Source organism: Aspergillus nidulans, chromosome I (assembly GCF_000011425.1).
Source record: "Aspergillus nidulans FGSC A4 chromosome I".
NCBI lineage: Eukaryota > Fungi > Ascomycota > Eurotiomycetes > Eurotiales > Aspergillaceae > Aspergillus > Aspergillus nidulans.
This window is the reverse complement of record NC_066257.1, coordinates 2,040,736-2,059,887: the sequence shown is the minus strand read 5'-3', so window position 1 is coordinate 2,059,887 and position 19,152 is coordinate 2,040,736. Positions and strand designations below refer to the sequence as shown.

Below are 19,152 nucleotides of genomic sequence, written 5' to 3'. Positions count from 1 at the left end.
GGCCACCCGGTGGAATGGGAACAGGAACCACAGCACCCAGCTGGACGGAATCTTCGCGCCACCAGGCCATAGAGGATACAGGAGCGCGATATATAGGGAATATACGCATATATGCGTGTGTGTGATTGGGCTAAATGAAGAGAGAAATGGCCCTCGAAAGCCATACTATCTACCTACACTGCCAGCATAGATGGACAACCTGAAGAGGGCATCCCGAATTGCCATCGTTGGCGTCGGCCAGGTCGGGGCTGCAGCTGCGTACGCCCTTGTGCTCGGCTCTATTGCCGACGAACTGCTCCTGGTCGATACTCGCGCCGCATGGCGAGACGGACAGGTGCGCGATCTGTCCGACGCGGCGTACGCAAGCCGCAGCAAGACCCGCGTCTACAGCGCGACATACCGCGAGGCCAGCCAGTGCGACATTGTGGTCATCACGGCCGGGTCCAAGTACTTATACGGTAGGTGTCTGGCATTTCCCAGCATCCTGGCTAGTGGTGACGGTGACTGGACTTGCATGGGAACAGGTCAAACCAGCATGGACTATTTGTACCGCAACACCAGCATTGTGCGCTCAATCATCAACGAGATGAAACCGTTCCGGTCCGATACCGTTCTCCTTATCGTCGCGAACCCCGTCGATCTCATGACCTCGCTGGCGAAGGAGCTCTCGAACCTGCCGTCCGCGCAGGTCCTGGGTTCCGGCACGTTCCTCGATTCGATCCGCCTTCGCGGGCTTCTGGCAGACGAAACCGGCGTAAGTACAACCTTAATCCCGCTGGCCGTGCCTGTTGGTGAACACCTTTTTCACTTCTCATTTTTTTTTTCATTTTTTTGTCCCACTTGCACAACTGCCATCTTGACCGCTAGATAAGAACTGGTTGCTTCTTCCGTTGTAAAAATGTCAACACCTTGAACATGCCACTGATCGTCTAGCTTGCGCCCAACTCCCTGGACCTGTATGTCCTAGGCACCCACGGCGACTCGGCAGTGGCTGCTTGGTCGTGCGCCGCAGTAGGCGGAGTGCCCCTGAAGGATGCACTGGGGCTGGAGAAGCGGGTCGAGGAGAGCCTCGTCGAGGAGTGCAAGCACCGCTCGCAGAGCATTGTCCGTGCCAAAGGAGCGACGACGTTTGGAATCGGGTCGATCGTGTGTAGTATTTGTGCGTCGGTGCTGCTGGACAGGCACAACGTGCGGCCGGTCAGCCACTACCAGCCGCAGCACGGGTGCTGTTTCAGCTTGCCTGCTGTGCTGGGGAGGAAGGGCATTGTGCAGACATTTCCCGTCCCACTGTCAGCGGCGGAGCAGGAAGGGATTGCGCAGTCGGTGGGAGCATTGAAGAGTACGCTTAACCGTGTGCTGGAGGAGGAGAAAGGAAACAGGTCTACAGTGTAGTGTACTTGTAATGGCGCCGTGTCAGTAATGGAGAAGCATTCTCATTCGAAGATACTACAATAAGCCGTAGACAAACAATAGCAGTACAGTGAGTGAAGAGTACATAGAAGTAAACAGTAGAGTATGATCTGTAGACACTGGCGGCATATCGCATCTAGCTAGGGCTAGGCTGGAGATTCACCTGAAGAAAGCGCCGCCTGCACATTCCTGGCCACCGCGACGAAGCTGTCCGGACTGACAGAGATGGAATCGATGCCAGCCTGAACCAAGAAGCGAGCAAACTCCGGCCGGTCACTGGGCGCCTGGCCGCAGAGGCCGATCTTGCAGCCTTTCTTGCGGCACACCATGATAACCTCAGCGATCATCCACCGAACGGCTCGGTCCTGCTCGCTGAACAGATGGGCCAGCTCCTCGGCATCCCGGTCGACGCCCAGCGTCAGCTGTGTCAGATCGTTAGAACCGATCGAGAAGCCGTCGAAATACTCGGCAAAATCGGCGGCCAGAATGACATTGGACGGGATCTCGCACATCATGTACACCTGCAGCCCGTCCTGGCCGCGCACCAGCCCGTTCTCGGCCATGAGCGCAAGCACGCGCCGCGCCTCGTCGACAGTCCGGCAGAAGGGGATCATGACGATCGCGTTCGTGAAACCGATGGTCTGGCGTAGCTGCTTGATTGCGCGACACTCGAGCGCAAAGGCCTCCCTGTACCGCGGCGAGTAATATCGGGAGGCGCCCCGAAGGCCCAGCATCGGGTTCTCCTCGCGCGGCTCGAACTGCGAGCCCCCAATGAGACCAGCGTACTCGTTCGTCTTGAAGTCACTAAGGCGCAGGATCGCGGGCCGTGGGTACACGGCCGCGCACAGCGCCGCGAACCCGTGCGCCAGCCGGTCGACGAAGTATGCGGGCTTGTCGCGATAGCCCGCCGTCAGCCGTGCGATCTGGTCCTTGGCTGCTGGGTCGCGGAGCTCGTCGAAGTGCACGAGCGCCATAGGATGCACCTGGATGCTGTTGCTGACTACAAACTCCATGCGCGCAAGGCCGATACCGCTGGCAGGAAGGCGCCACCAGCGGTACGCGGCGGCCGGGTTGGCCATGTTCAGCATGACCTGCGTCGAGTGCGACGAGGGCGAGGGCGAGGGGAACGCGAGACTGGAAAGGTCAATGGTCTCGGTGCGGATCTCTGAGAGGCCCTCGTAGACGAAGCCGGCGTCGCCCTCGGCGCATGAGACGGTGACCTCCTGGTCCGAGTGCAGCATGTAGGTGGCACGGCCGGCGCCCACGACTGCAGGCAAGCCTAGCTCGCGACTGATAATGGCCGCGTGTGAGGTGCGTCCGCCGTGGTCGGTGACGATGGCGGCAGCCTGCTTCATGATGGGCACCCAGTCCGGGTCGGTGGCCCCCGTCACCAAGACGGACCCAGGCACGAACTGACTGATCTCGTCGGCTGTCTCGATCAGGCAGACACGCCCAGAAACCGCAGCGTCGCCCACTGAGAGGCCGCGCACGAGCTCGCGGCCGCGGGGGCCGACCAGCTTGTGGCGCTGGAAGACATCGAGGTCGCGCCGGCGCGAGTGTACTGTCTCCGGCCGGGCCTGGACGATGAACAGCTGGCCGGTGAGGCCGTCGCGGGCCCATTCCATGTCCATCGGGCGGCCGTAGTGCTGCTCGATCAGACATCCCCAGCGTGCCAGCTGCAGGATCTCGCGCGGGCTCAGCACCATCGCCTCTCGCTCAGCCTTGGACGTGGGCACATTGCGCGTGCATCCTTTTCCCTCTTCTCCATGCCTTCCCTGAGTGTAGATCATCTTCATCGCCTTTTCGCCACAGCGCTGGTCAATGATTGGGGTCAGGCCGGGATCCGCCAGCAGAAGCGGCTTGAAGACATGATACTCGTCCGGGGTGACTGTCCCCTGCACGACATTTTCGCCCAGCCCCCAGGCAGCATTGATCAAGACCACCTGGTTAAAGCCGCTGTCTGGATCGAGCGAGAAAAGGACTCCAGCACCGCCAATGTCAGACCGAACCATGCGCTGTACTCCAACCGACAGGGCGATACTGACCTGGTCGAAGCCCATGGTCTGCCGGTAGCTGATCGCCCGGTCAGTGAAGAGAGACGCATAGCAGCGCTGGCAGGCCTGCAGCACCGCCTCCTCGCCGCGGACGTTCAGAAAGGAGTCGAGCTGCCCGGCGAAGCTGGCATCGGGTAGGTCCTCGGCCGTGGCGCTCGACCGCACTGCGACGTCGACGTCGAAGGCGCCGTCGCCATCGCCATTGCCATCATGGCCATCATGGCCATCACGGCCATCGCGAGTGTTCTCGCGCTCCGACGCAGCAAGCCGTCGGTACGCAGCCCTGATGGCCTCCTCCACATCAGGGGGCCATCCCCCCCAGAGGAAGCGCTTTCGGATTGCGTCCCCGGTCTCGGGCAGGGTCGCCCTGCCCGCCTGCCACCCCGCGAGCAGGCGCGCAATGTTCTCGCGGATCCCATTGGTTCGCACAAACTCCCAGTATGCCTGCGCAGTGAGGGCAAAGCCGGACGGGATGGCGACGCCCTGCGGCACAAGCGCGTTAACCAGCTCGCCCAGAGAGGCGTTCTTGCCACCCACCGCGGCCCCGTCGCTGCGGCGGATGTCTTTGAAATCACGAGTCAGAACTGCGCTTTGCTTCATCTCGGCCTTCTTTATGACCTAAGGAGAGGTAGATAACGGTCGGGAAAGTAACAGCAGCTTTACCGGCCCGGGGCTGCTGGTACATAAGTTTTCCTGGGGTACTGGCTGACCATGGTCCATGACTCTGAAACGAAGAATGGTGGGCTGCATGATGATGGTGATGATGATGACTCTTGCAATTGCCAGCCGCCGCCCGCATGATTGAGCACACCACGCGCTCCAGGGAGTGCAAAGATTGAAGCTATCCATGGGTGGTGGAGGCTGATGGAGGGTGGTGTGGTCGTTGATGTCAGCCACGCAGCCAGGCACTTCGCCCGCATGGTTAGGGCTCGCCCCTGCCTTTTTTCTCTTTGCTCCCAGCATCATCATCTTCATCATGATCTTCTTTTCCTCTCCTGTCTTCTTTGTACTACTGCCGTCGTCTAAAAGTACTTCTAATCGCTAATCCAGCCATGTCCCCCCACGAAATCCCCCGAACCCGAACCCCAGAGGAACGTATCAATGCTGCTCGAGGGTTCCGCGCGTAAGCAGATCCGATCTCCCGTCGCAAGTCCTAAGGACGAAAACGGATGGATTCTGACAAGCTGACCTTCCGCAGAGCACTGCACAACCCGCACGTCTCCGAGACGGCCAAAGAACACGCGCGGCAGTCACTCCAGGACCTGAACGAAGACGAAGCACGAAGAGAGATGCAGGAAGAAGCCGGACAGCACGTGCCTTACCACCGCCAGCATAGACGCTACGAGACACGACATGCATCGGCAGACCAGCCGATGCCGCCCCAGGAGCGCATTAATGCGGCGCGCGGATACAAGGCGTATGCACGACGACCCCGGTGCAACCCCGGTGCATCTACACGTCCTTGAATCAGGCTAACCAGAAGATCGCATTATTAGGGCGCTCCATAACCCGCTCGTCTCGGAAGAAGGGAAAGAGCATGCCCGGCGCATGCTTCTGGAGATGGACGACCAAGAGGCCCGGGAGGAGTTGTACGGGGAGAAGCCCAAGAGCCCAACCAGAGTCGCGGCGGGACTGAAAGCGTGAGTGTACTCTGGACTCGATGCGATCAGTATTCTTTACTCTTACTGGCGTGCGTCTGACTTGGGTTTCACAGCGTGACGCACAACCGACGTCTAAGTGATTCGACGCGGTACACGGCCGCTCAGAAACTGCGCGAGATGGGGTATGCCCAGGAAGAAGAGCAGAGATAGGATAGGAGACGAAGAAGGAGAAGGAGTGAGAGGAGTGGGTGATGGGAAAATGATCTTGAGCTTTAATATACAGACTGGCCTGGATGAGGGTTTAGGGTTGTCATTGTATCTATTTCTGCACTATTATTTCCCCACCAACTCTGAGCTGTTCGACTCCCATAATACAGTACTAAATAGTTAAGATTCTAGCAGCATCTTCTGGACCCGTACTATGCGTCTAATAGGCCAACAAGCTCTCCACAACGCCATGGTTGACCGCGCGCCATCCACGGAACTATACAAGTGGGCTGATCGTCCTCGAGACAGTTAAGCGGACTTCATGCGTCGTCCTTCCTCAGCCCATAAACAGAGAATCCTATCTCTTTTCCAAATATTGTATACTTGCCTTTGCCGGCCTTGCCTCCGTATCCTGTTGGTTCCGGAAATGGCAATGGACACCTCCGACCACAGCACGCGCACCAAGCCAAAGGCAATAGCGACTGTTGTCCCACAGCTCCTTTTCTATATCTGCGTCTTTTGTGTCTACATTACAGTGATGATGGCCTGGTGAGCCTCTAGTCCCTCAGCCCTCGTCTTGTCAAGCGTGAACCAAACTGATTAAAACCGCGCTCAGGGTCCTACATTCATACCGCATCACCCGCCGCTCGCTGGGACTAGCCTGCCGATGCAGCCCAGCAGCGATGGAGGCGTGCGTCCATGAAAACGAGCCTTTGCGGCTCAGGCTCTCTTGTCTAGACCGGGACGCCCCGAAGACTGCGCTGCGCACTAGCTCGCTGGCGGTACCGACCGAGGAGTCGCCCCTGATTGCCTCGAGTCAACCTGTCTCGCCTTCCTGGTGGGTTAAAAAAAAGAGTCTTCCTCTTGCTCTGCCTTGCTACTGACGTACTGGCTGCAGCTGCATTTGTCTAGATACCGTCCGTCCTGACGACCTGGTGCACTCGATCCCGTGCCGCCATGTGTTCCACGCCGGGTGTCTTGAGTTCTGGTACCTGTACGAGAACGACAACTGCCCCCTATGCCAGAGGCCGCTGTTGCCACAGGCTGCTGGCGGCGGCAACGGCGGCGACCCTGGGGGGAGGGTATAAGAAGCCGGTAAGAAGCGTTACGTGCTGTATATTCATTAGGACGGGGACCGTTCCTTAAGAAGCGGCCCAGGCAGCTCTTTCTAGCAGTTCTCTCATCAGCATGGAGTCGACCACTCTCGACAACCCAGTCCCTTCTCGTAACAGCCAATATGTACGAGAATGGGACGGTAATGCTGTATCTAAATCAGCTCCAGACCGAGACCTGCTCTTGCCGGCTTCCCAGTGGAAATAACCTATATAAAAATGTAGAAAAAAAGAAAATGTGTGTAAATAAACTATTGCATCACTGTGTAGACACTCAACCCAGCAAACTGTCAGCAGGTCTTTTTTATAGGAAGTTCAATGAATTAGTTCAATGATTTAGCAATATACCAATCTTCATATTCCAGCATAGACTGCTTGCCTGTAAATATGCCAGTGACACATGCAGCAAACAAGAACTGGTGGCGACAAACAGCGTGCCACTTACTCAGCTATAGTAGATGGAGCTGTTCAGTAAGCCCTAAATGCTTTAGAGCAGTGAGTTTAGCCACCTTTGGTGTGACGGGCACGTGTAAACATCATCCCCAACCTATCTATGGCGCAGTGGCTCAGCGGTGGTCTGATCAGTTTCGTCATTTCTGCCATTTCCTGTACTACGAGAGCAGCTGACGTCTGTTCCCAGCCAGTAGTTGGGATGATCCCCCCTCCCTCTCTCAGTCTTGAGGGCTAGACAACGGCTAGGTCCCTCTGGACTCAATACCAACTCGACCAGACTCATAGCAGCTCGGCGACCTCCGGCCGTTCCGGCGATCTGCACCGTCTGGGGGCATTAAAGATAGCCCTCGCCAGTCCCAGCTGCCGTCAAGCACAGCATTTAAGATGCCGTTCATGGACTATAGTCTGGTTCAGGAGTTGAGGCAGCAGCTGGCCGGCACCCAGGCGGAGATCACCTCCCTTGGCTCTGCAGACTATACCGAGAGCATTCGGTCGTGGAGTGATGCCTGCAAGAGCGATGCGGTAAGTACCTTCTTTTCTTCGTTTGTTGTTTTTGTTGCATCTCGATTACCTACCTGTCCGCCTACCTACCTCGACCCTAACTTGCTGGGGCTTCCGAGCTGATGCTTCTAGGGAGCCGTCGTCCACGCCACCTGCACTAGTGAGGTCTGCCTGGTCGTCACATTTGCGCGGGATCACCATGTCGAATTTGTCGTCAAGGGCGGGGGGTACTCGACCAGCGGCGAGTCCGCAACTCAGGGAGGCATCGTGATCAGCCTAGACCGCATGCGCGGGGTCTCGGTCGATCCCAAGACCCAGATGGTGCGCGTACAAGGGGGTGCGCGCTGGGACGACGTCAACAGGGCGACTGCGCCCTACGGGCTCGCCGTGGTGGGGGCGACAGCCAGCCAGACGGGTGTAGGCGGCTCGACGCTGGGGGGAGGGTACGGCTGGCTCACAGGGCGATACGGGCTGATCGTCGACAGTCTGCTGCGCGCAACGGTGGTGCTCGCTAACGGCAGCGTCCTCGAAGCATCGGACGAGGCCCATCGAGACCTCTTCTGGGCGATCCGCGGTGCAGGCCAGGCATTTGGCGCGGTGACCGAGCTGGAGTTCCGGGCACATAGGCTGCCGGACCAGGTGTTTGGCGGGCTGCTCTACTTCAAAGCCAGCAAGCTGTTCAAGGTCATCGACTTCGCCAACTGGTTCCACGAGCAGCAGGACGAGGACAGCGGCCTCTTCTTTGGGTTCAGGGCCGCGCCAAAGTCTGCAGACGAATCGGTGATCATGGCCGTGCTCTTCTACAACGGGTGCCAGGAACGGGCGACGACCTTCTTTGCGCCCCTGCTCGCCCTGGACCCGGTCATCAACCACACAGGCATGATGCCCTACTGGCAACTGGCGCGTCAGGCCAACGTCCGGTTCGACCGTCGCCGCAGTCGAAAGAGCGGCGGTGGCACCAAGCTGCGCTTCCCACCAGACAAGGACCTTATCCCCGTGCTCTGGCGCGACTTTGACCAGGTCATGCAGGAGTTTCCACAGATGGGGGACAGCGTGCTCGCCATCGAGCTGCTGCCTTTCTCCAAACTGATGAGCGTCCCGGTGGAAGCGACTGCGTGCGCGAATCGAGACCACCTCTACAACGTCGGTCTGCTGCTGTGCTGGCAGGATCCGCGCCTCGACGTCTTCATTGATCGATACCGACAGGCTACGCTGGCCAAGATCCAGAACTCGCAATACTGGGCCCAGGTTGCTGGTGGAGGTGTGGCCGCGTATCCAAATTATGCAGGTGAGTGGGAGGCCGGTCCTGGTCACTTTGCTTATATTACAGTGACATGGCATAGCATAGATTGCTAAAACTTCTCTCCCGGTTAGGGCACGATTTCGCTGCCAGGTACCTCTTTGGACCCAACCTGCCTCGACTGCAGCAGCTGAAGAAGATCTACGACCCATACAATGCATTCCGTAAGTGGCAGGACCTACTCTCCTCTCCCGCTTGATTATCTTTGGCATTTCGCCAGTAGGCGGATGTCGTCTTGATTAAAAGTCTCCATGGTGCTGTATGCCCAGCTACTGGTAGATGTACGTAGGTGTATCCTGAACGTCTTAAAACATCGTCAGAATCTAAATACCGATGCTCTGAGTATCATGTAGTCAATGTTCTAGTATCAGGCAGTGAGGCAGGCCGGGTGAAATGGGCGTTGGGGGCATTGAGGCCATAGGCTGTCCAACGTTGCTGTGTCATTGTCTAGAACAACTCGCCCCGAATCCTACGATACCAGTTACTGCTTTCCCTTCGCCTGGACTCCCACTCAAACCTGCTTTCCTGGTCTACGCAGGCATCGCACGTCTGTGTAGTAGCGGTGAGTATAGAGTCAACGGTATATTCCAGCAGACAGCGAAGTCAAATAGACCTACGAAGTCAAAGCGAGTACTACTGTATTTATCTGAAGAATGATTTCAAGTGATCATACAATCCAGGTTTTCTGTGAAAGCTTTAACGTACGCGAGTACCTTTACTATGAAAGCCCTGCCGGTATAGTCCCCGAACTTCTTCTAGAAACCACAGTTTGCGACTTGTCCGGGTCAAGTGACCCAACCCCATCTATCCGAACAACAGTTCTCTGGTATGTATAGGATGAACTGTTGGGCGGCTTGGGAAAAAGAAGGTTTGGCCCTTGACTATCACTTCCCATGCTGCTTCTGCCGGGAAGAATAAGGGTGCTGCCCATGCTGGTCCCGCTGGGCGCAGTCGGGGAGGGGAGATTCGTTCCTTGGTATTCACTCCCCATGCTGCTTCGCCCCGGAAGAACGAGAGTGCTGCCAAGGCTTGTGCCGCTGTGGAATGAGTCCCTGTTAGCTGCTTGGGGTTCTGTAGAGTGTATATGTGGCCGATCCTCGTAATCCCTATTTGTGGGTGCAGTCCGTATGCCTCCGTCAGGCACTGCTTCTGTATTTGAAAACGGATCTGAATAGGGTGGGGCTTGGTGCTGCTTGTCAGAATCATGGGCAGCACCTGGTTGGAAGTTAAAGAGACCGGATGAAGTCGGTGATGCATCGGCGAGATATGACATCTGGGACCGGAAGTCGCGCCGTAGACCTGTCCTTGAGTTGGTGGACGCGCGGTCACCCTGCAGGCTATCCGTATCTGACACTTGATTGGACCGGCGGCGGCGGCGTATGATGATTATTATTAGAGCAATAAGGGCTATGAGCCCCAGGATGCCGAAGAGAAGGCCGAATATGAGAGCGTATGGAGGACCGGAGGACTCATCGTCCGGCACGGATGAAATGAGCGATGTAGGTTCGCTTGTTGGAGTTGCGGAAGTGGATGTAGTGAGAGCAGAGTGTGTAAGCGTAGTGCTGTGTGTGCCGTCCAGCCCTGACTGGTGGTCCAGGGTCTGGCTGGTTATAGACGTCGTATACCCGCCAGAAGAGGTCCAATCAACTCGTGAGTCCTCAGTTGGCGTTTCAATAGGGGATGTTGCGTTGGTCAAAGTAGATGAAGGAGTGTCGGTTACAGAATCAGTTGCTCTTGGTTCTCGTCGTACCTTTGTGCATCTGAGTCCTTGGTAGAAGATAATGGAAGGGTCCGTCGACATGGCAATCAGCGCTCTTAAACTATAGGCTGACTACATTGAGATTTAGGAAAAGGAGTGATGCGTCCAGCGATATAGTACGAAAGGCGGGTAGAAGACGGCCAGATGAGGCGAGAAAGAGGCTGTAAAGCCAGTCAGGCCATGCTCGACGGTTCACCAGCAGTCCTCCCAGGAGGCAGAGAGCGAAGATGAGCCGGAAGTCAGAAGACTGGGCCTGAGCCTGGCCGACTAAGGCATAATAACTAATCCCCACGATGCTCGGTGCGCATGGACCCTCGAGGAACAGTCTCGATGACCGTGCAGTAATACCTAGCCATGGGTCCATGGCTGGGCGAAGCCCATCCAGTGGCGCATGTTCCTGAGCTGGGTCCTGAACGAAAGCAGTCAATTATCACAGTGGTGGAATACGAAGGATTGGGTGAAACATATTCCGTCCAATGGGTCGGCCCAAGTAATCTATAGAGAACGGTAGTCTGACTAGGGTCCAACAGGCTAACCACGAGTAGCCAACAGGGGCGAACCGTCAGCCCGCCCCAGCCAAATTTGGTAGATGGAGGCGGAAGTCGGGACTTCTCTGCTTCGTATCATTGTACAACTTTCCAACACAGAGACCAACTGGGGAAACGAAGGATGGACTGAGTCGAGAAAGGAATGAGAGGCGGATCCCAAAGGAGAGCCGCTCGGTGGGTAACCGATTACGTCATATGATAGGTCAGCAGGTTCGGCCCGACATATATTCCGGCTTCCGGTCGGGTAGGCCCATCGGTCACATGATCACTGTCGATACGTCGATTATCATGCATCAAAACGACTGCTCAAACGCGAATCCCAGGGCATTCCAGGACATTGAACGCCTTGTCAGCCTTCTATCGAATGCCCATGGAGACCAATGGCTTCAATCATGCCGTGGGTGGCAGGCAGAGTACGAAACCCCCCGGGCCCTGGCTGCAAGATGCCGCTCCACATGCAGGGAATATCGACCCAACCATCACTCGTCCGTCTGCCTTGGACACACTCCCCCTCCTTTCCTCCTATTCTTCCTTCAATTCCAGGTCTTTGGCCTCTTGTTTGACATCTTTCGTGTAACCGGTGCATGCATTTCTTTGGATGAATCGAGGCATCTTGCCACTTCCGCCCCTCTTACTTCCCCTCGTCCCCTGAACCACACTTTCACACTAAGAGGTTCCTGGACTTGGAGGCCCATATAATCGCATGTGACTCTGATGCATTCCTGGTCTCCTGCCACTTCCGAATCTCGTGCATTTCAGCAGTTCCGTTTCGTCAAGTAGAGCCACGATGTTTGGTTGGAGTAGTGCGATCGGTAAGTCCCTAAGCCACCCGCACGACGGAGTCAATGCCACCGCCGTGATGCACATCGTCTAGAACGCTGACGAGTAACGGCTGTTCCTGCAGGGCTCCCCGCAATCTTGTCGGACCCCGACAGAGAACGCTCTCCCCCACCTCCATTAAACTCCCTCGACTTCCCCATCTACCGCCTCCCCGCCGTCCCCGACGAGCCCTCTGAAGACTCGCTGCGGAATCTTCAGGCCGTCCTTGCCTCTATCCGCCGTCCCCAAGACATTACCACCGACAAATTCAGAGACCTCAACCTCAAACTCGAGACTGACGTGCCATTGTCCTCAATTGTGCGTCACGATGGCGCGAAGACGGCGCCTCCGCTGCCCTGGGAACTGGACTCCCCCAAGCCCTCTCTCGGGTCGCCGCTCCCGGCCGACGGGACCCCTATCTTTCTGGAAAACGGAAACCCGTACCCGACCAGGGACAAATACGAGCTACTCGAAAACGAACTGCTACTGGATAATGACGATGCCTTCCGGGAGGTTGCCCGATTGGAACCCCGCGCTGGCCGCGAACGGGTGCGAGTGACGCAGACCAGGAAGTTTTGGACGGCGCTGGAGCGGATGTCACAATACTGGGATGATAGCATGGATCAGTACTACGACCGGGCCAAATCGCCGGAACCGAGTGAGAAGAAGGCGGACGACGCCGAAGCGGCTGGGGACACGGAGACCACCGCCGAAACAACGCCAATGGAAATAGACCCGCCGACAAACACGTCTACACAAGACAAGGCCGAACCGGAACTTGTCAAGAAGTACAAAGGACGTCGCATTGCCGCCGGCCAAGCCATGCCAGAAGACATCCGCGACGAGACTATCCGCGCCCTAACCGAGATGGCGGCGTGGCCATTCGGCTGCCAGGCCTCCCTCCCCATGAACCCTCCCAAGCTCTTACTCGGGACGCTCCTGTTCCCCGTCCGACAGACCTTCCAGGCAACCCGCTCCCCCAAAGACCGCCAACTCGCCCGCAACGGTATTCTCGAAGGGCCCGTCTTCGTCGCTCAATGCCGCCCCGAAACCGTCTTCCGCGCCCCTGGCGAAACACACGGGTATGGACTCGGCGATACCTGCGACCTCGTCCGTGAGGTAGGCGCTATGCTCCTGGCCGCTCAGGAACGCGCGCGAGAGGGCGCTATCGAGGTCAGACCCGGGGAGGGAAAATGGTGGACGACGAAGCCCCGATGGGGTGGTGCACCTAATGATGCGATTGGCGATAGTGTGCGCGTAACAAATGAGCAGGAACGAGAAGCGGCCGCGCTGACGGGGCGTGCACGCTCGGGGTCCCGGCCGCAGCCGCCAGGGCTACGCCGGCCTGGGTTGCGTCGGGCAATGAGCAGTAGCGACAAATGGAAGATTATCCAGCCAGGACCGAGTCTCTGGGATAAGCGCATGCGGTATATTCAGATTGGACGGGACAGGGAGTGTCCGTTTGACGATGTACGTTCTATTTTCTTTCCTTTCTACTGTCTTCCTTTCTAACAGTCCGCCAGATCTACATGCTCTCGTCAATAAACCACCATCTCTCAATTCTGCACCTCCGCATCCACCGCCGCTACCTCGATATCATCACAACCGGGAGAAGCACTGTCCCTCCGACCTCGAACGACGAGTCACACCCCTGGCATATCCTCAAGCTGCGGCGTACAAGGTGGTACGATCTATTCGACGCCCAGGACCGCGTCGACGTCTTCCGGGGTATCTGGACGATTTTCCATGTCATGCTCCGTGCACCTCGTCCGCCTGAGGCTATGCCACCGGCTAGTCTTCCACCCATCACTCCGGTTGATCCGGCAGTTGTTTATCGGAGTTTGCCGTTGGAGTCCGTTTAGATTGTTCTGTGGGCTTTCCAGTGGAAATAGATTAGGCTGTACATACCACTGGCGATTGATTCATGAGCTTTTTGGTTTCAGCATGCATGCATACATGGATAGAATGTGGATTCATGTTCGGAGTGTGATTGCGTACGTACCCATGGATTGGGTAAATTGGACCAATTTTAGTACATTACAAGGCGTGCTTCTAATGGGAATTCTTTCCCCCGGCCGTAACTAAGACTGCATTTAAGAGGTAACGTAGGCTACAATATTGCCGCTCTGTTCCTCTGTGACACACACATATATAAATATGCAACCATACCTTCCTCGGTCCCCGCCCGACAAAAGTCATTAACTGAAGATATAAGCTACGACCCTCAGAAGATAGGCACACATCCTCTCGCTATCGTCTATGTGCATCGAATTGGACTTATACGAACAAATTTGCATCCAGATTTTGTACGATTTTCAGTACTATGAACTCCTGGCCCAGAAACTGCTAAGCAGACCTCTACCAACCACACATTGCCTCTCGCGGATCCGGGTTAAATACGACAGATTAGTTGAATCCACGACGTAAGGGCTCCTACCGCTGTTCCTGTACGTGTCTATGTATCTCCTTTCCTCCTCACTAGAGCCTGTAACCAAATAACCAAGGCTGTCCGTGCGTGCGAGAAGATCAGCTCCACACGACAGACTACGGCTTGGACCCGGATTAATTCTCCTTGCGCTCTTACTGCCCGCTCAATGCTGACTTATGATAAGGATGGCGCTACACTTGTCTGGAACTTGGGTTGCTGGATTATCGATTTGATAGATCAGTCTGACCTGTACATCCAGACCATTCCAAGCCCCCGGTTCACGAGCTGCGTGCGTCGGCGTTGCGCTTTGATTGCAGCTTAGACTCTACACAGTAGGCAGCGGAGTGCTTCCAAGGCAGCGCAAGCAAAAAAAAAGCCGTTGGTCCACTGCCCTGGTTTTGGCCGCAGAGTGGCTGGGTAGACGGTCCGGAGCCGTGGCATTTGGCTATTCCACTGACTACGTGTGTAGGGTGGTGATGGGTGGACTAGATAGATCAACTGCATCTAATCGAAGCTGAGGCTTCAGCCGCAAGGAGCTCGCTTGGGTACTGTACGCAGTATGCTGAACATCTGCAAGGAGTTACCCCGTATCCTGGGGTGCAGGCGCGCTTGGTTACGAGAATTAGAGTGGAGTGACAGAGACATGGCTCTCACTTCTCTCGATATCAATCCTATTATATGGGGTAATTGCACGGCAATATACAATTCCTTGTCTATAGGACTGTAAACCCTCAATAGCAATGTTATACCATCTCATTGATCATTGAACATAGCAACAGCACTGTCCAAGTTGCAGATTACCTAGTCAGAAAAGGACAAGAAGAAAATTAGAAAAAGAAATAAACTATTTAACAAATAAATGCTGACGAGACCAGGCCCAGCTCTATTGAGAGTGCAACCAGCATTAACTTGGATGAATCCTAATTTTAAGACTTCTTTTGGCTTATCCATTTTTTAGTACATCCAGCAAGTCCAAGGGCAGCTTCAGGTTCAGCTCGAATCCGCACCTCTTGCGTGGCGAACTGCATGGCCGCGAACCGATCGACAAACTTTCGCACAGATCTTGCTTTTGAGGACCTGGTGGCCTTAGGAACTTTCATGGTGAACGGCCTTGTTCGTGTTTGGGAGTATTTCGAAGACGAAGTCATAGAAGCTCGAGCCAGCCACTCGGTATCCTTCCTGTCTGCTGCCGCAGTCTCTGGTATAAAGGTGACGACATCGATAAATGAGGCTATATCCCAGTCATTCGCAGATACTCGCGGCCCCTACGTAGAAATGGACGCACGAGAGGACCATGAGATACGGGTTCTAGGTCTGGGCGAGCCCTCGTTCCGCATCCATCTCATTCCCGAAACAGGCTCCAGCTCTTGTCTTCTGTACCGAGGAAAGTAATGCGCGGCATTGAAGGACTATCCCTGGACGGTACATAAGAGGCTTCACTAAGAGGTATGAATTGGTAGCACGGACCGCTTATGCACAGGTTTAAGGAAGACGTACGTCGTAGTTCAGCCTTGGTGAGGGACAGTCTCAACGCATCTGACAGAGTCGACCTCCGACACAGAAGCGAGCTGTCCAATTCATTGGGACAGCGGTTCGATAGGGAAGTTCGTTTCGACGGATATTGCCGCGGAATGGATATAGTTGTAAGCCTGAGTGGAAGAAACGCAGTTCGCCCTACCTGCCGCGGAACCCGGTACAGCTGGTTGTTGAGTCCGTAGCAACCCGAACAGGGAGACGATCTTCTCACTTCCACGGTGCTTGGTGATATGGAAAGGAACCGTACTGACCGTCTGATCTTCTCTAGATCTCGTCTGGATCTCGTCTCAATTCGAGCTTATATCGACTGACTGAAGGGATACCTAGCTAGAAATCGGGAGTGGAAGACACACACACCTAGTACCTGAGACTACGACTCACGGCTCGAAGACAACCGTGCCTTGGGGCGGGCAATCTAGAACCCCTAGCTTGCAAGCATACTTGTATATAGATCGCGCGGTATCCACAATCCCGTTGCGTCTCTGAATATCATGCAACCAGCAGAACGAAGTCGTCCCAGTCAAGGTAGTCTCATAGCATTGGCTTGAGCAAACTAAGCACATGAATGGAAAGCAAGCACGCGTGTGTCTCAGTTCAATACTTGCTTTCGCATTATGGAAACCAGCAGCGAGCATGTCGGTAATCCCTTTCTGCCTGGCGGAGCCGAATCGCCATAATTTGATCATGGCCTTAGAGCAGTACATCAATAAAGGCCGGCCCAATATGTCAAGTAATAGGTTGAGTCGTTAAACATGCAGAGAAATAGGCAAATGGAGTGAATAGACAGCGGCAAGGACGTTGCCCGTTCGAGTGGTATGCTCGTCCCAAGGGCCAGGGTGAGCCAGCCAGCCTCGGTTACAGTACGACTCCTTGCATTAAAGACGAGTTGTATACGTCTCGCAGTTCCCAGCAAATCAATTCTTCTGGGCACTCCAGTAAACCGAGCATTCCACAAATATTGACCCAAGCTACTGTAAGACCAGATGCATACTGCTCTTCAATTCGAAACCTCTGCCACCGGCCGAACATCTGCAGCACAAGTTGATAGCTCTGACGTTCCAAAAACATAACTCGCTATGGAGTAAAGACACCAGAGGATGCGGTAACCATTACATGAGTAATCCCAGGCAGGATAAAGCCAGAGACCCGTATCCCAGCTCACGGTACATACGTACTCTGTAAATACAGCCAAGCGAGCTGCAGCCGGCCGGCCAGGCGGGCCCGGAGCCGGACATGCTCGGGTGATCTGCAGCGAGGATCCAAGGCCGGGTCATTGGAAGAGCAAGATATGACAGGTCGTTGTTCGGTGCGTTTGCTTGGACTGGTATAGTTTAATATATGGAGCTGCGGTGGAGAGTCCAATTAGGTTTAGAGCTATGGTTAGGTTTGGAACTGGAGGTCAGACCTCGTCGCAGTGACTGACGACACTCGGTCGGGAGATTATCTCGGTGCTTTCATAATATTCTGATCACTGATAACGATGATGTCGGTACCAAGTAGCCGTTGACCATGGATGCATACTCGAAGCGCACTCATACGAGCAATGTGCGGCGAGCAACCTGCAATCCCTGCGACCTAAGAGGTCCAAGGCCGCTAGCTTGCCTAATTTGGCACGGAGCTCGAGCTCAAGCTGACGTGATAAGTGACGAAATAAACCGGGCTAGCTGCACTTCAGCCGCGAGTCGCGAGCGAAGAGCCAACCAGGTGTCATAGACGCAGTTTGGGGGCTGCCGCAAACAATAAACTCGTTATGGAGTCTGGAGCTTTTGATAAGACCTCTAGGATAACTAGCATATAGCCAACCCCGCCGAGGCTGCTGGAGGAAGTCTGTGCACAACACAAAATACGGGATTGGCTGCATGGTGCATTTAAAGCTGCAAGCGCTTGACTCTATTAGGGAACAGGATGGGCAGCCTGATTGGTCGGCAGTGAGACACTGAGGTTGGAATTAATGCAACGGTTCTGATGTATAGACTCTGCAAGTACGGAATTACACATCGAATTTGTCGCGGCTATGCCTGTCATCTCAACGGGCGCGTCAAGTTGAATTTTTCAAGAGAGCTGTCTGGACTGCGGTTGTGGAAAGTGAGACCGTACGGCAAGACCCCAGTGCGGGGGAGGTAACGCCCGCATAATATGGTGTGTATGAGTAGTATGTATGAAGTTGATGGCGAATAAAGAAGCTCACAGAGCAAATGTTTGCGCGTTCAAGGGACGTGGAATCTGCCATTCATCCAGTGAGGACTCGTATCGTGGTGATGGTGGGTTTGTGCGTCGTCCTTCAAGCAGTGATTCAGTTTCTTCATGTATTAGGGTTTGATTACTCGACCGAGAGGGACCCTCTGTGGCTTAGGTACAGAGTACTTGCTTCATGCTTGGATGCGAGCTTCTTCTCACAGGTCGATGAGGTGTCTAGACAATGACTTGCAGTCACGGAGTCCTCATCGGCCGAAACCACGCCGTGAGGCACCTTGAGCACATTATTGCGACTGCAGAGACTAGCTTATAAGATCCCATGCAGGGCGACGAGTGCAGTTCACACTGCAGACGGGCGGGCGTACGGCCGGTCGTGCGGCCGATCTGGCCGATGATCAAATCATTGGGTTCGTTCTGCCGCACCCAGTTGGCTCTGATAGCATTACTTGCTTTTTGCAGTGGGTAGAGAGGTGGTAGGCGTACAGAAATGCGGTCCGTTGTTCTGATATCACTGTACCACCCCGGTTGAACGGAGGTGGAGGGGAAGAGGAGAGTGTTGGATAGTTCTTTTTCGTCTCAACTCAGTACTCTGTACACCAGTCAGTAGTTGAGGATCTTCCAAGATTGTACCGTTTCGGGTCGGGTTGTTGATAGGTATGCTTTAAGACCCTCTATGGCTCAGCTCTAAAGGGCCTCCCACAAATCCCTCTACCGTTAGTTCGTACGAATACGAAGAGCCTCAGGTTTCAATCAGATCGGAGTGCAATCTCAACCAGGAAGGTAATGCCGGACTCCTGGGCGGGCTCAACCCGCTCGCGCAAAAAAAGGGTTCAACTACATGTACAGTAGACAGGCCGAGTATTAGCCCAGGCCTCATAGCCGTGGCTGAGGCGATCCCGAGGTCGCAAGCGCCACCGGCTTCAATCTCCGACTTGGACTTCTTTGTTCAGACGAAGTTAGAACGAAATTTGAACTTTATGTTCAGCTTCTGGGAAAGGAGAAAATAGCCCAGCCAATGGCTTGCGCGCATTATGTTTGCTCGAGTTGATCTTCAGCAGGGTATTTGGAATTGAGGGTCCGCCAGGAGTCGGGTTTGGACCGGGCGAGCTCTCTTGTGGATGTCGAATTACCGATTAGGCGACTACAGTCTGCAGGGATAGATGGCCGATGACTTACACGTTAGGGGTGTGTTGGATGCAGGCTACGGCATGACAGAAATGGTCATCAC

General features: G+C 55.2%; 7 protein-coding genes across 7 annotated transcripts, besides 1 other annotated feature; 5 read left to right on the top strand and 2 right to left on the bottom strand.

Annotated features, from left to right (window-relative positions):
- Window positions 1–19,152: part of a sequence feature (contig 1.100 1..337251(-1)) that runs on past both edges of the window.
- On the top strand, window positions 191–1,392 carry ANIA_05842 (protein ldhA; the record flags this gene model as incomplete). The annotated part of the gene is made up of 3 exons (XM_050612706.1): window positions 191–458; window positions 525–754; window positions 934–1,392. 3 exons carry the CDS (start codon window positions 191–193, stop codon window positions 1,390–1,392), a joined length of 957 nt encoding a protein of 318 aa, XP_050467078.1.
- ANIA_05843 (protein pdkA) lies at window positions 1,557–4,384 on the bottom strand (the record flags this gene model as incomplete). The annotated part of the gene is made up of 2 exons (XM_658355.1): window positions 1,557–4,082; window positions 4,175–4,384. 2 exons carry the CDS (start codon window positions 4,382–4,384, stop codon window positions 1,557–1,559), a joined length of 2,736 nt encoding a protein of 911 aa, XP_663447.1.
- On the top strand, window positions 4,634–5,275 carry ANIA_05844 (protein cffA; the record flags this gene model as incomplete). The annotated part of the gene is made up of 3 exons (XM_658356.1): window positions 4,634–4,881; window positions 4,961–5,104; window positions 5,179–5,275. 3 exons carry the CDS (start codon window positions 4,634–4,636, stop codon window positions 5,273–5,275), a joined length of 489 nt encoding a protein of 162 aa, XP_663448.1.
- Window positions 5,956–6,360, top strand: ANIA_05845 (uncharacterized protein; the record flags this gene model as incomplete). Its single annotated transcript, XM_658357.1, has 2 exons — window positions 5,956–6,110; window positions 6,171–6,360. The coding sequence occupies 2 exons, from the start codon at window positions 5,956–5,958 to the stop codon at window positions 6,358–6,360; spliced, it is 345 nt and encodes a 114-aa protein (XP_663449.1).
- ANIA_05846 (FAD-binding oxidoreductase) lies at window positions 7,222–8,837 on the top strand (the record flags this gene model as incomplete). The annotated part of the gene is made up of 3 exons (XM_658358.2): window positions 7,222–7,359; window positions 7,471–8,626; window positions 8,713–8,837. The coding sequence occupies 3 exons, from the start codon at window positions 7,222–7,224 to the stop codon at window positions 8,835–8,837; spliced, it is 1,419 nt and encodes a 472-aa protein (XP_663450.2).
- Window positions 9,357–10,761, bottom strand: ANIA_05847 (uncharacterized protein; the record flags this gene model as incomplete). The annotated part of the gene is made up of 2 exons (XM_658359.1): window positions 9,357–10,388; window positions 10,474–10,761. The coding sequence occupies 2 exons, from the start codon at window positions 10,759–10,761 to the stop codon at window positions 9,357–9,359; spliced, it is 1,320 nt and encodes a 439-aa protein (XP_663451.1).
- Window positions 11,733–13,626, top strand: ANIA_05848 (uncharacterized protein; the record flags this gene model as incomplete). Its single annotated transcript, XM_658360.1, has 3 exons — window positions 11,733–11,757; window positions 11,850–13,234; window positions 13,288–13,626. 3 exons carry the CDS (start codon window positions 11,733–11,735, stop codon window positions 13,624–13,626), a joined length of 1,749 nt encoding a protein of 582 aa, XP_663452.1.